This window comes from Felis catus, chromosome A2 (assembly GCF_018350175.1).
Source record: "Felis catus isolate Fca126 chromosome A2, F.catus_Fca126_mat1.0, whole genome shotgun sequence".
NCBI lineage: Eukaryota > Metazoa > Chordata > Mammalia > Carnivora > Felidae > Felis > Felis catus.
Window position 1 is genome coordinate 20,565,777 of NC_058369.1, and position 15,161 is coordinate 20,580,937.

The 15,161-nt window shown below is 40.0% G+C and overlaps 1 protein-coding gene and 1 long non-coding RNA gene across 19 annotated transcripts in view; one reads left to right on the forward strand and one right to left on the reverse strand.

Annotated features, from left to right (window-relative positions):
- Positions 1-2,113, reverse strand: part of LOC109495823 — a 33,734-nt gene extending 31,621 nt beyond the window's left edge. For all 4 annotated transcript variants that reach the window (XR_002739883.2, XR_006593090.1, XR_006593092.1 and 1 more), the window contains exon 1: positions 1,940-2,113. This is a non-coding gene — a long non-coding RNA (uncharacterized LOC109495823). The remainder of the gene's footprint in view (positions 1-1,939) is intronic.
- Positions 1-15,161, forward strand: part of LOC111556205 (IQ domain-containing protein F2) — a 109,115-nt gene that overhangs the window by 59,072 nt on the left and 34,882 nt on the right. For 7 of the 15 annotated variants that reach the window (XR_006593072.1, XR_006593074.1, XR_006593076.1 and 4 more), the window contains exons 2-3: positions 2,776-2,820; positions 7,945-8,052. Coding sequence is in view for 5 of the 15 variants with exons in the window: in XM_003982282.5 (XP_003982331.3) it covers positions 2,355-2,372; positions 2,776-2,820; positions 3,569-3,964 (459 nt within the window). In the remaining 10 variants the exon portion in view is untranslated. Of the gene's footprint in view, positions 1-2,240; positions 2,373-2,775; positions 2,821-3,284; positions 3,404-3,568; positions 4,017-7,944; positions 8,053-15,161 lie in introns of those variants that run through there. The other 8 variants (XM_045050869.1, XM_045050866.1, XM_045050870.1 and 5 more) reach the window with 5 other exon arrangements.

The following is a 15,161-nucleotide window of genomic DNA, read 5'->3' on the forward strand; positions in this document are numbered from 1 at the left end:
GGGATAAGGAGAAAATCCTAAAAGCTTCCAGAGAGGAAAAAATAAGTCACATCATATGGAGAAAGGAATCAGAGTAACATTAGACCTCTAGGAAAACAGTTAAAGCAATTCCTCAAAATTCTGAGGGAAAACTATTTTCAGTCTAGAATTCCATACTCAGCAACACTATAAATCAGATTTGAAGGTGTAAAAAAAAGTCATTTTCAGACATGCAAATCTCTACATATTGATATCCATATACTTTTCCTTAGGAAACTATCATAACATGTGCTCTATCCAAAATAGGGACTAAATCCAAGAAAGAGAGAGACCCAATGTGCAGGATGATGTTCTGTCACTTGGTGAAGACCTCAGTGTAAGATGTAAACCAGAATTTAACAGGAAAATATGTGACCCTAGATGAGAAAGCACTAATTTAAAAAATTTCAAAAGCACAATTACAAAGGGAGAAATGGATGGAATGATATCTGTGCAATGAATAACAACATGAAGAAAGTCAGCTGGCCGATGATTGTTGGGGAGAGAATATTTGTAACATATCTATCCACAAAAGGTTGTCCAAGGAAGTCATCCAAGAGGATGATGGGAATCCAACAGAAAAAAATAGGCCAAGGACTCTATCAGGCAATTACACAGAGATGCTAGAAGGTCAAGATGAAATAATCATAAGAGCTGAAAGACACAGAGCAGTACTAAGACCGGGTGCCATTCCAAGGACTTCACCTTCATGAATCTCCACAAGAGCTCCTTGGAGGAGGAACCATGTTTCTATCTTCACTTTGCCCAGGAGGAAACAGACACCACTGGAAGACTTGCTCAAGTGCACACAGCTAGAAAGGGTCTGTGGATCCCTGTTATTCACCCTGAAGAATCCTGCTCTGCTCAAGTCCCTAGTGAGAAAAATGGAAATTAAAAGAGCAAGGTGACACCACTTCACGTCTTTCAGTTCGGCGAAAATTAGGAGGTGATTGACAGAGGTTGCACTGGTGGTGCCACTGTGGAAAACAATCTGTCAGCATTTAGTAGCATGGAGGAACCACCTGTCCCATGACACAGCAAGCCACCCCCGTGTGCATTCCCTGGAGAATGCCTCCCATGGAGGCACAGACACATGCGGGAAGATGTTCCTCATGGCACTCTCTGCCATGGCTTAACTCATCCGTGGGGCAGAGAGCAGGGAAACAGGTTATCCTGGGTCATGAGCACATAGGGAGTCCTTATCTGTTGTCAAATTGTGTATATATTTAAACATTTTCATGATAAAAAGCTTTTATGAAGTTGTGCAAGAAAGGATAGGGAACCAGAATGTGCTCCATGGCACAGTGGTCAGTGGCACTCAGAGTCATGATAATATAAACACTAAATTGCGATTGGGGACCTAAATGGCAGCAAGTGACCTAGTGAGGAAGATGAAGGGAGAAAAAGTGAGGTTTTGGGGATGGGGTAGAAAGCCAAGTCCTCATCTTTTTTGGTGGAGAGTTAAGGTCTTGAAATGAAGAGACCACGTCAGCATGTCACTGAGGTCTGGAGGGGGCTATCCAGAGTCAGTTAAGAGATGAAAGTGAGCGTGCCTGTGAGATGGCAGTGGGGACAGCCAGAGGCAGCTGGTCTTGGAGGCAAGCCTGAATAACTAAGTGACTCTTTCAAATATGACCATTGCTACCACTAGAGGAATCTACACTGGGGAACACTGTCTCTTACATAATGACTCATGTTTGGAAAATTCCTCCAGCCCAGTAAATTTCAGACACTGAGTGGAAGGGCTTATTTTGTTTTAAGGAACATATATTGGCTTGTTAGGCACCAAACAACTATAGAAATACAGGGGTTCAGCAGCTGGAGGGGAATAGAAATAGGCTGAGGTACCTCCATCCTGACCCTTCCTTAGCCCCTTCTGCTCACCCTCCATACTCACAGTCTCACATACTCACATACTCACTTATTAAAAGAAGGATTTTCCCACATACTGAGGAAGGGCATGGAGGCAAAGAAGGCAAGACACAGGAAGCACCCTGAGCCCAGGAACCTTCCTCTGCACTGTGTAAGCAGCTCTCCTTAGTGATGATGACAGGAAAGTCTTGTGGGTGGGCCAGACTAGAGGTCATCCTTTGGACAGGACAGATTCACGGGGGCTATGGTTTCCCCAAGGACAATCCCTGGTCAATCCCTGGCAGGAGGGAAATGGGTAGATGTTTCCTCTTTACCCAACAAATTTGAGGCAACCTGGTCCCTGGGTCATAGTTGCCCTTGTGACATCATGGCTATCTCCTCCTCTCCCACCCTTCCTGATTCTGCCAGGACCAATGGAGCAGCAACCAGAGGGGGTGTGAACACCTGAACTACTGCCCCAAACCATGGGCGGTAAATGCTGTGTAAGACAGCCAAACACCCCCTCCCTGGAAGTAGGGAGTTACCCATGGCAGAGGGAAGCACCAGATGACTTCAAAAGGACTCAGGAGGGGCACCTGGGTGGCTCAGTCAGTTAAGCGTCCCACCCTTGATTTGGGCTCAGGTCATAATCTCACAGTTGTGAGATTGAGCCCTGTGTTGGGCTCCATGCCATGGAGCCTGCTTGGGATTCTCTCTCTCCCGCTCTCTGCCCCTCCCCCACTCATGCTCCCTCTCTCCCTCTCTCACATTAAATAAATAAACTTTTTTTTTAAATCTTAAAAAAAAAAAAAAAAAGGACTCAGAAAGAATGGGGAAGTAGACCTGTGAGGACTTTGCACAGAAACTGGTCCTCACTCATACTTTCTCTCTATATTCTGATTGCAGAAGTCTGGTCCAGATAAGGATGCACTAGAGACTGAGAAGCTGAAGGTAGGTGGAGCCTAGGAGCATGAGAGAACCACAGTTCATTGACCATCTGAGCACAGAGTTCTTGAAAGTGAAGGATCCATCTCTGGTCCCACAGCTGAGAAGTCAGCTCAGTGTTGCTCTCCTGTCCCCATAAATTCCCTCCCTATTCTGAGTGAGCTATGTTAAGTATGAAGAGACAGCAGAGAGGTGAGGAATCAGGATGCAGACAGGCCACTGGAAGGTGGGGCACAGTAGTGGGAACTGGAAATCCAGAGAAAGTAAAGCCTGGGTTTAGAAGGATATAGCGGTGACTGAAAGGTAGTGGAAATCAAAAGAAGTGAGGTAAAGGAAAACCCTCAAGGGGCTATGGGTTGGCATGAAGCATCAGGAGGCAGCATCATAGGCTGGAATTTGGGTTGAGATGTAGGCCATAAATGCAGAGGTTCATCCTCAGAGGACCTTTTGGTTCCTCACACTCATGGCAGGTCTTCTGGATCAGAAATTGTTTCCACAGAACCTGTGAAGATCACAGGGCAAGCATATCCCCATTTTGTAGATGAGGACACTATGACTCAGAAGATGACCAATACGTCTATAGCCACAGGTAAGGTAGAAGTAGAGGCAAAACCCCACCCAGGACTCCTGGGTCCTCAGAACCACCAGGGGAAAAGCTAGTTAAGAAAGAAGATCAGAGCTCCTTCGTGGCAGACACCAGACTTGTGGTTGTTCATAACAAATTCATGTGGAGTCCTCTGCTTTGCTTGGTTAGAGGCTTTGTCAAAAACGCCACAGAGCAAGAATCAGGGCAGCTGAGAAGATCCAGGCCTGGTGGCGTGGCACCCTGGTACGTCGCACCCTGCTGGTGGCAGCCCTCAGGGCCTGGATGATTCAGCTCTGGTGGAGAACACTTTTGTGGAGGCGGGTTCTTAAGCAGCGGCGGGACCTGTTGAAGATCTATGTAATCCAGGAGGAGGCGGCAGTCAAGCTCCAGTCCTGGGTTCGCATGTGGCAGTGCCATCGACGTTACTGCCGAATATGCAATGCTGTGTGCATTCTTCAGGCCCCAAAGAGCTATTTTGCCTTCCAGACCAGTGATATTCTACAGGCACAATATGAAGTCACTCCCAACCAGCCGGAGTTCCATATTGAAATCCTATCAGTCTAAAAGTACCAGAGGGTGGAGAACTCCACTGCCCCCCAATAAATGTCTGACCAGGTTTTGTGTGTCTCAGTGACTCCTACACCATGAAGACCCCAAGGCCTCCACCTTCTATGTGGGAAAAGACAGATATCTCTCCCCCCACTCCCACCCTTTAGTGCTGACTGACAGTGGCCATATGCCACTGGCTCTATCCAAATCAGAAACTGCTACCTGAGGCTGTTCTCACACATCAAGAGCCAAGTGTACCATTCCATAGCCCTGGCACCATTATCTCCTGATCTTGCAATTGGGACCAGTTAGGCTTTATATTCCCAAAGACTCCAGGCACCTCTTCTTATGAGAGTTGCCTTTGAATCCATGCTCTTTTAGCCTGCCATCATGAGCCAGCTGGGGCTTGCACCCATTGGCTGTCTATTTGGCAAGCCCCTAGACAGAAGTCAGACACTTTGCTGGCTCTTGAGAGCAGTACAGCCCATAGAATGCACAGGAGGCTGACCTTAGTGGTGACTAGGCACAAAGTTTTTCAAGTTTTGTGCTAATTTGGATGCTGTTTTCTTTGGGAAATAGCAGGTATCATGATTTTTTTTTTTCAACGTTTATTTATTTTTGGGACAGAGAGAGACAGAGCATGAACGGGGGAGGGGCAGAGAGAGAGGGAGACACAGAATCGGAAACAGGCTCCAGGCTCCGAGCCATCAGCCCAGAGCCCGACGTGGGGCTCAAACTCACGGACCGCGAGATCGTGACCTGGCTGAAGTCGGACGCTCAACCGACTGCGCCACCCAGGCGCCCCAGCAGGTATCATGATCTTAAGGAACCTCAGCTCTGCTTCCATACTCAGGACCAGCTTCTCCAGGGTGCTGAAACACAAATAGGGCTCCCACTGATATCACTGCCACCCTATGTGTGACACCATTCTTAGTAACTTCAGTATTAGATGATGCTCCAAGCCCCTTGCCTCTTACCTCCAGTGATTTTGACTTCCTTTTTACCTGAATCACCCACTCCTATAATTGCACCAGAGATTGTTGCTTTTCAAGCTGCCTTTAAGGAATGGCCTTTAAAAAAAAAAAAAAGTGTCCAATCCATCATATACTAATTCTTTTGTAAAACAATAAAAATGAATTGTGGGAAAAAACAAGTAGAAAAGTTATACAGAATATGAGGCTTACTTTTGTTAGGCTGGACACACATAAAATTTGTTTCAATTTGCTATACAAATTTCTAAGTGCTTAATCTCAATCTTTGTACTTAATCTCAGTGGTAGCAAATGCTCACCATACTTTGGGTGGCATTGTCCTGGTCCTTGTCATAACTGACCACAGCAACACCAATACTGATTTTAATAATCTTGGTCTCTAACTTTTGCTTTCTATGCTTTAGGGCAGAAGTCAGAAAACTATGGTTTGCAGTTGAGTGGTTGTGATTGTGACATCAATCCTAAAATACTATCTGGTCCTTTACAGAAAAAGTTTGTCAACCTCTGTGTTAGAGTTGCTGATTCTTATGCATTGATCCAAATGTTTCTTCAGTCCTAATAAGGACTTCCCAAAGATTGACCTTACCAGTATTGTACTACCCTTTTCCCCAGCTCAGATTCCATTCTCTGTCAAGGATTCTCTTACAATTTTACCACTGTTGGCCCTCTCTCTCCACCTTTGTGTGAACCCAACCCTTCACCTACTTCATCCACAAGAAAAGCTGAATTTCCGTGAAGAAAAACAAATCACTGTATTGCGTGGTTTGGGTTTACCTTCAAGACCACAGATGGACAGACTTGCTTCTCAAGACACTTCTCTGTAAATTTGTTTTCTGACCTGAAGATTTCCCATCACTTCCTTTTTCCTCAAATGCGCTATTCTTCCTCTTTTCCTTTTGACCTCAAATGATGATATCACTACACCCTTAACTGAGAAAATGGCAGCAGACTGGACTTCCGTCTCCCTACTGCCTCATCCTCCATCTCAGCTGGCCTTTTTTACCACACTCATTGCCTTCCTTGAGTTGAAGTGAATTATCTTTGCCGCATCCAATGCCACCCCTTCCACTTTGCTCTTCTGGTGCTCTTCTTTTCCTTTTGCCCACTGTCACCTCCTGCCTTTGCAATGATATTGTTCTGTAATTTCATTTGTTTCTCTGAACTGGTTTCTTCCTTTTCACCAAATCATTTACATCAGCATAAGTATCCTCCACCATTAAAAAGTCCATTCTTGACTACCTCCTATCCAGTTCTTTGCATCTTCTTATAGAAAAACATGTTGTCACTGTTTCCTCTCTCGCTTTTCCCATTCTCTCATAAATTCACTCCAGTTGGTCTTTCCTTCCCCCCAACTCCACGGAAGCTACACTGGTCAAGGGTATTGATTGAGAGAGATTGTTTACAAAAATGACCAAAATTACTGTCCTCCTTGTATCCATGCACCTTTGCAATGTGACTTTGTAGCTCGATCAATAACAGACAGAGGCTACTTAACCTCCTCTTGTATCTAGGCCTCCCTGTGACTTTCTTTGGCCAATAGTATGCAGTAAAAGTGATATTGTGCCGGTTGCAAGCCTAGACTTTAAGAGGTCTTAAACAACCATCTCCCATGCGAACAAGGAGATTACCACTGTTGCATGAGACAACATATGGGACAGAGATGAGCTGTCTCTGATGAGGCCATCTTACATCACCAGCCCCCATCACACCTACCAACGGACCACATATTTTTAGCGAACCCAGTTGAGAACAGAAAAATCACCCAGATGATCCTAGCTCAAATTGTCACTCCACAGACCTGTGAGTTCTATAAATGGTTATTGTTTTGAGTCTCTATGTTTTGGTGGTTGGTTGAACAACAAAAACTAACACCATCTAAAATCACCAACTAACTTGCTTACATGAAAATGGTGAATCCTCTGTTCTCTGCCTTCTCTCTGCATCAGACTACAAGTTGACAACTCTCTCTTACTTGAAACACTCTGTTTGGCTTCAGGAACATCACACTCTCCTGCTTTTTCTTCACTGGCTGCTTTTTCTTAATCTTATCAATGGCTTCTTCATTGATGAGCCTCTAACCTATGAGGGGCTCAATCATAAAAGTTCTTTTAGTCCCTCTTAATGTGTACTTCCAGATAACATCATCGACATGGTCTTAGCTATCTGCTATATTCTGATGCCATTCAAATCTACATCACCATCCCTGATAGCGCCTCTGAATTCCATACCCAACGTATGACTTCCCACTTAATGTCTTGCTTTGATGTCTAATAGGTTTTTTCAAACATAATGTGGCAGACAGGACGCCCACACTTCATGATTTTATCTAAAATTGCTTCTCCTTGTGCCTTGACCATTCACCACATCTGTTTGATTCAAATTCTCTTCTGAACCCTCCCTTTTACTTATCTCTATCCATCCCCATTCACATCAGTCCATCAGCAAATGCAGTCAGCTGCAGCTCTGCAATATAGTAATATCTACAATACAGTAGATAGTACGATTGGAGAAACTGGATCTTATGTAGATTGCTCTTGGGAATGTAAAATGGGGTAGCTGATGTGAAAATAGTTTGATGATCTCTCAAAAGTTAGGTGTAGAGTTACCATAAGACCCAGCAATTCCACTCTTAGGTATATATCCAAGAAAACTGAAAACACAAAAGCTTCCACAAAAATTTCATAGTAGAATAATAGCCAGAAAAGTGGATGCAACCCAAATGACTATTCAAACTGTGGTACATCCATACAATGCACCACTGCTCAGCAGTAAAAAGGAACAAACTACGGATACATGGAACAATTTATATGGGTCTCAAACTAACCAATTCAGGGTAAACCCCCTCTGTCTTTGTCCTCTGCATCCAGAAAGCCATAATCCTCTGCCTTAATCATTCGAAGCCAGGTATTAGACATCTATATAGCTTAGGAACTACAGAAATGACTCAAACCAGGCAATCTTAACCTGTTTACCCTATCCTTCCTTGCCTTTCCCACTCTGACAGAGGCCATGGGAGAAGCTCTTTTCTTACTCCTGCTTTCTGCCACCTGACTAAAACCTGATGCTTCCCTGTGATCCTGTGTGACATGCAGTAACCTCTGCTTTGGGACCTGTGAGTATAAGTTTGGGGAGCTACTTAGTAACAAAAATACAAAGGAAAGAATAAATCTCACTGGAAGATAAATATATAGTAAAGTTAGTGGATTAATTGCTTATAAAGTTTGTATGTCAAAACTACAATTTGAGATCACCTGTCAGAATGGCTAGAATCTAAAAATGAGAAATAACAAGTGTTAGCAAGGATACAGAGGAAAAGGTTGTGGGAATGTAAATTAGTACAGACATTTTGGGAAAGCAATATGGAGGTTACTCAAAAAACTAAAAATAAGGGGTACCTGGGTGACTCAGTCGGTTAAGCATCCAACTTCAGCTCAGGTCATGATCTCACAGTTCATGGGTTCAAGCCCTGTGTCAGGCTATGTTCTGACAGCTCAGAGCCTGGAGCCTACTTCAGATTCTGTGACTCCCTCTCTCTCTCTCTGTGCCCCTCCCCAACTTTCCCTCTGTTTCTCTCTCTCAAAATAAATAAACATTAAAAAAATTAAAAATAGAAATACCATATGATCTAGTAATTCCACTACTGGGCATTTACCCAAAGAAAAGAAAAAACTAATTCAAAAAGACATCTGCACTTGTATGTTTATTGTAGCATTATTTACAATAACCAAGATCTGGGGGCACCTGGGTGGCTCAGTCAGTTAAGCATCCAACTCTTGATTTCAGCTCAGGTCATTATCTCACGGTTCATGAGATTGAGCCCTGCATCAGGCTCCATTCTGAGAGCACAGAGCCTGCTTGGGATTCTCCTTCTCCCTGCTCATGTGTGTGCATGCTCTCTCAAAATAAATAAACTTAAAAAAAATAACCAAGATCTGGTAACAATTCAAGTGTCTATTGATAGACAAATGGATAAAGAATATGTGACTTTATATGTATATAATGGAATACTACTCAGGCATAAAAATAAATGATATCTTGCCATTTGCAATAACATGAATAAACCTAGAGAGTGTTATACTAAGTTAAATAAGTCAGAGAAAGACAAATTCCAGATGGTTTTATTTATATGTGGAATCTAAGAAACAAAATAAATGAATAAACAAATGAACCAAACAAAAAATCAGGCCTATAAATGTAAAGAGTAAACTGATGTTGCCAGAGGGGAGAGGGTGGAGGATGGGCAAGATCAATGAAGGGGAGTGGGAGATACAGGCTTCCAGTTATAGAATGAATAAGTCATGGGAGTAAAAGGTACAGCATAGGGAATATAGTCAATGGTATTGTGATAGCATTGCATGGTGTTAGATGGTAGCTACACTTGTGGTGAGCATAGCATAACGTATAGAGTTGTTGGATAACTATGTTGTATACCTGGAACTAATGCAACATTGTGTGTCAACTACACTTAAATATAAAATAATAAAATAAAGCTAGTATGAAGGTTAAAAGACAAAAATAATAAAAATAACTATGATTACAATAATTAGTTAGGGGATACACAAACAAAAAGATGTAAAATATGAGATAAAAAGGTGTAAAATGTGACATTGAAAACATAAAACATATTGGGAAGAGTAATGTTGAGCTTTAGAATGGGCTCAAACTTAAGTTGTTATCAGCTTAAAAATAGATCGTTATAGGTATAAATTGTTATACGTATGCCTCATGGTAACCACAAAGCAAAAACCTATAGTAAATACCCATAAAATAAAGAGTAATAAGCATACCACTAAAGAAAGTCATCAAACCACCAAGGAAGAGAGCAGGAAAAGAAGAAAAGAACAGAGAGGAACTACAAAAACAACCAAAAAACAACAGAATAGTAATGAGCACATATGTTTCAATAATTACTTTAAATGTGAATGGAATAAATTCTTCAATTAAAGGACATAGAGTGGCTGAATGGATTTTTAAAAAGACCCATCTATATGCTGCCTGTAAGAGATACACTTCAGATATAAAGACACATACAGACTGGAAGTGAAGGGATAGAAAAAGATATTCCATGCAAATGGAAACCAAAAGAAAGCTGGAGTAGCAATACTTATATCAGACAAAATAGACTTTAAGATAAACATTGTAGTAAGAAACAAAGAAGGGTGTTACATAATGATAAAAAGTCAATCTAACAAGAGGATATAACATTTGTAAATATTTATGCACCCAACATAAGAGTATCGAAATATATAAAGCAAATATTAACAGACCTAAAGGAAAAATTGACAGTGTTACAATGCTAGTAGGGAACTTTAACACCCTCACATCAATGGATAGATAATTCATCCAGAAAATCAGTAAGAAAACAATCATCTTAAATGACATGTTAGACCAGATGGAATTAACAAATGCACAGAACATTCCATCCAAAAGAAAAAGAGTACATGTTCGAAATTAGTCAATCAGAGGAAGACAAATATCATATGACTTCACTCATATGAGGACTTTAAGACACAAACAGATGAACACAAGGGAAGGGAAACAAAAATAATATAAAAACAAGGAGGGGGACAAAACATAAGAGACTCTTAAATATGGAGAACAAACAGAGGTTTACTAGAGGAGTTGTGGGAGGGGGGATGGGTTAAATGGGTAAGGGGCATTAAGGAATCTACTCTTGAAATCATTGTTGCACTATATGCTAACTAACTTGTATTTAAAATTAAAAAATTAAATTTTAAAAAAAGAATGCATGTTTTCAAGTGCACATGGAACATTTTCCAAGATAGATCATATGTTATGTTACAGAACAGAATGTAAAAGGATTGAAATAATATCAAGCATCTTTTCTGACTACAATAGAAATGTAATTCTTCATTACATGAAGAAAACTGGAAAATTCACAAATATGTGGATATTAAACCACATGCTACTATAAAACCAGTGGGCCAAAAAAAAAAATCAAAAGGAGAAATAAATACCTTGAGACAAACAGAAATGGAAATATAACATACCAAAATATATGGGATGCAGCAAAAGTAATTCCAAGAAGGAAGTTCATAGTGATAAATGCCTACCTCAAGAAACAAGAAAAGTATGAAATAAAGAGCCTACACCTCAAGGAAGTAGAAAAAGAAGAGCAAAAGAAGCCCAAAGTTAATAGAAGGAAGGAAATAACAGATCAGAACAGAAATAATGAAATAGAGACTAAAAAGACAATAGAAAGTATCAGTGAAACCAAATGCTGGTTCTTTGAAAAGATAAACAAAATTGATAAGCTTTACCTAGACTCACCAAGGAAAAAAGCAAAGAGTCAAATAAAATCAGGAATGAAAGAAATGTTACAACTGATGCCACAGAAATACAAAGAATCATAAGAAACCACTTTGAACAATTAAACACCAACAAATTGGACTACCTAGAAGAAATGGATAAATTCCTGGAAACATATAACCTACCAAGACTGAACTCTGATGAAATAGAAAATCTGTACAGACTGATTATTAGCAGAGATTTAATTCATAATCAAAAACCTTCCAACAAACAGAAGTTCAGGACCAGACGGTTTCACTGGTGAATTCTACCGAACATTCAAAAAAGGATTAATGTCAATCCTTCTTGGGGCACCTGGGTGGCTCAGTCGGTTAAGTGTCTGACTCTTGGTTTCAGCTCAGGTCATGATCTCATGGTTTATGGATTTGAGCCCTGTATTGGGCTCTGCACTGACAGCACAAAGCCCGTTTGGGATTTCTCTCTCACTCTCTTTCTGCCCCTCCCTGGCTAGCTCTGTCTCTCAAAAAATAAATAAACATTTAAAAACTTTTTTAAAAATACCAATTCTTCTCAAATTATTCCAAAAAATAAAAGAGGAAGGAACTCTTCCAAACTCATTTTACAAAGCCAGGATTACCCTGATACCAAAGCCAGACAAGGATACCATAAGAAAAGAAAATTACAGGCCAGGATCCCTGATAAACATAAATACAAAAGTCCTCAACAAAATATTAGCAAACTGAATTCAATAGTACATTGAAAGTATCATACACCATGATCAAGTAGTATTTATTCCAGGGATACGAGGATGGTTCAAAATCCACAAATCAGCCAATGTGATACACCACATTAACAAAAGGAAAAGTAAAAATCATATGATCATCTCAGCCGATGTTGAAAAAAATGTGACAAAACTCAACATTCATTTATGTTAAAAACTCTCAACAGAGAAGGATATAGAGGAAATGTACCTCAACATAATAAAGGCCATATATGCCAAGCACACAGCTAACATCATACTTAATAGTAAAAAGCTAAAAGCTTTTCCTCTAAGATCAGGAACAAGAGAAGGATGACCAATCTTGCCACTTTTATTCTACATAGTATTGGAAGTCCTAGCTAGAGCAATTAGGCAAGAAAAAGAAATAAAAGGCATCCAAACTGGAAATGAAGAAGTAAAAACTACCACTATTTGAAGATAGCATGATACCATATTAGAAAACCCTAAAGACTCCATTAAAACACTGTTAGAACTAATAAACAAATATAGTAAAGTTGCAGAATACAAAATCAGTACACAAAAAGCTGTCACTTTTCTTTACACTTTTAGTGAACTGTCAGAGAAATTAAGAAAACAATTCAATTTATAATTGCATCAAAAAGAATAAAATACCTAGGAATACATTTAAACAAGGAGGCGAAAGACCTGTAAATTGAAAGCCACACAACATTAATGGAAGAAACTGAAGAAGACACAAATAAATGGAAATATATTTTATGCTCATGGATTGGAAGAATTAACATTGTTAAAATAGCCATACTACCCAAATCCATATACAAATTTCAATGCAATCCCTATCAAAAGTCCAGTGTTTTTTTCCCCACAGAAATAGAAAACAACTACCATAAAATTTGAGTAGAACCTGTACAAAAGACCCTGACAAGCCAAAGCAGCCATGAGAAAGAAGAACAAAGCTGGAGGCATCACACTCCCTGATTTCAAACTATATTACAAATCTATAGTAATTAAAACAGTATGGTATGGACATTAAAAAAAAGACACAAAGGTCAATGTACCATAATAGAGGTCTCAGAAATAAACTCATATACTAATGGTCAATTAATTTACAACAAAGGAGTCAAGCATAAACAATGTGGAAAGGACAGTCTCTTCAATAAATAATGTTGGGAAAATTAGACAACCACATGCAAAAGAATGAAACTGGCCCATTATCTACATATTATGCACAAAAATTAACTCAAAGTGTATTAAAGACTTGAATGTAAAACCTGAAACTATAAAACTCCTAGAAGAAAACATTGGTGGTAATCTCCTTGACATTGGTCTTAGTGATGATTTTTAAAAATCTGACACCAAAAGCAAAAGCAAAATTGAAACAATCCAATTTAAAAATGGGCCAGTCTGGGTGCATGGATGACTCAGTCATTAAGCATCTGACTTTGGCTCAGGTCATGATCTCACGGTTCATGAGTTCGAATCCCACATCAGGTGAGCTTGCGCTCCACTTCAGATGAGCACAAGCCCTGCTTGGGGTGAGCTCAAACCTCAGTGGGTAAACACGAGCCCCACTTCGGGTGAGCCTGCTTCTCTTTCTCTCTCTCTCCCTCTCTCTCTTTGTCCCTTCTGGGATTCTCTCTCTCTCTCTCTCTCTCTCTCTCTCTCTCTCTCTCTCTCTCTCCCCCCCTTGCTCACTTGCGCCCTCTCTCTCTCAAAAAAAATAATCAATTAATTAATTATAATAAAAATGGGTAGATCTAAGACATTTTTTCAAAGAAAACACACAGCCAACAGGTACGTGAAAATATGTTCAACATCACTAGTCATCAGGGAAATGCAAATCAAAACCACAATGAGATATAACCTCACACCTGTTAGAATGGCTATGATTTTTTTAAAAAAGATAAGAAATAACAAGTTGATGACAGCACACCTGAGTGACTCAGTCGCTTAAGTGGCCAACTTCTGCTCAGGTCCATGATCTTGCAGTTCGTGGGTTCCAGCCCCACGTTAAGCTCTGTGCTGACAGCTCAAAGTCTGGAGCCTGCTTCAGATTCTGTGTCTTCCTCTCACTCTCTGACCCTCCCTCGCTCATGCTCTGTCTCTGTCTCTCAAAAAAATGAATAAACATTAAAAAATTAAAAAAAAAACAAGTTGATCAGGATGTGGAGAAAAGGGAACCCTCGTGCACTGTTGTGACAGGTAAATTGGTGCTGAAACTATGGAAAACAGTAAAAATAGAACTACCATACGATCTAGCAATTCCACTTCTGGGTATTTATGTGAACAAAACAAAAAAACTAATTTGAAAAGATAACCTGCACCCCCATGTTCATTGCAGCAATAGTCAAGATATGGAAACAACCTAAGTGTCCATCGATGGATGAATGGATAAAGAAATTGTGGTTTGTACATACACTGGAATGTTACCCATTTTATGGAATACCCATAAAAAATAATGAAATTTTGCTATTTATGACACCATGGATGAAACTCAAGGGCATTTTACTAAGTGAAATAAGCCAGACAAAGACAAATACCATATGATTTCTCTTATATGAAATCTAAAAAAAAACAAAAACTGGAAACAACAAAACAAACTCATAGATACAGAGAACAGATTGGTGGTTGTAAAAGGCAGTTTTGTTTTTGTTTTTTTTAAGTTTCTTTATTTTGAGAGAGAGAATGGGAGAGAGACAGAGAAAGAAGGAAAGAGAGAATCCCAAGCAGGCTCCACACTGTCAGAGCAGAGCCTGATGTGGGGCTTGATCCCATGAACCAAGAGAACCTGAGCCAAAGTCAAGAGCCTAATGCTCAACTGACTAAGCTACCCAGGTGCATCTGTTTTGCTTTCAGGAAAAAAACAAAAAAACAAAAACCTTACCATATGACCTAGCAATTCCACTTCTAGGTATATATCCAAGAGAATTGAAAATGTATGAGCATTGTATATGCTCATACGAAAACTTGCACATCAATACTTATAGGTATATTATTCATAATACTAAAAAAGTAGAAACAACTCAAATGCCAATTAACTGATGAGTGGATTAAAAATGTAGTATATACATGCAATGGAATATTATTTAGCCATAGAAAATAAGGACATACTGACATGCTACAAACATGAGTGGACCCTGAAAACATTGTACTAAGCAAAAGAAGCCAGACACAAAAAGCCATTTATTGTGTGATTCAAATCATATGAAATA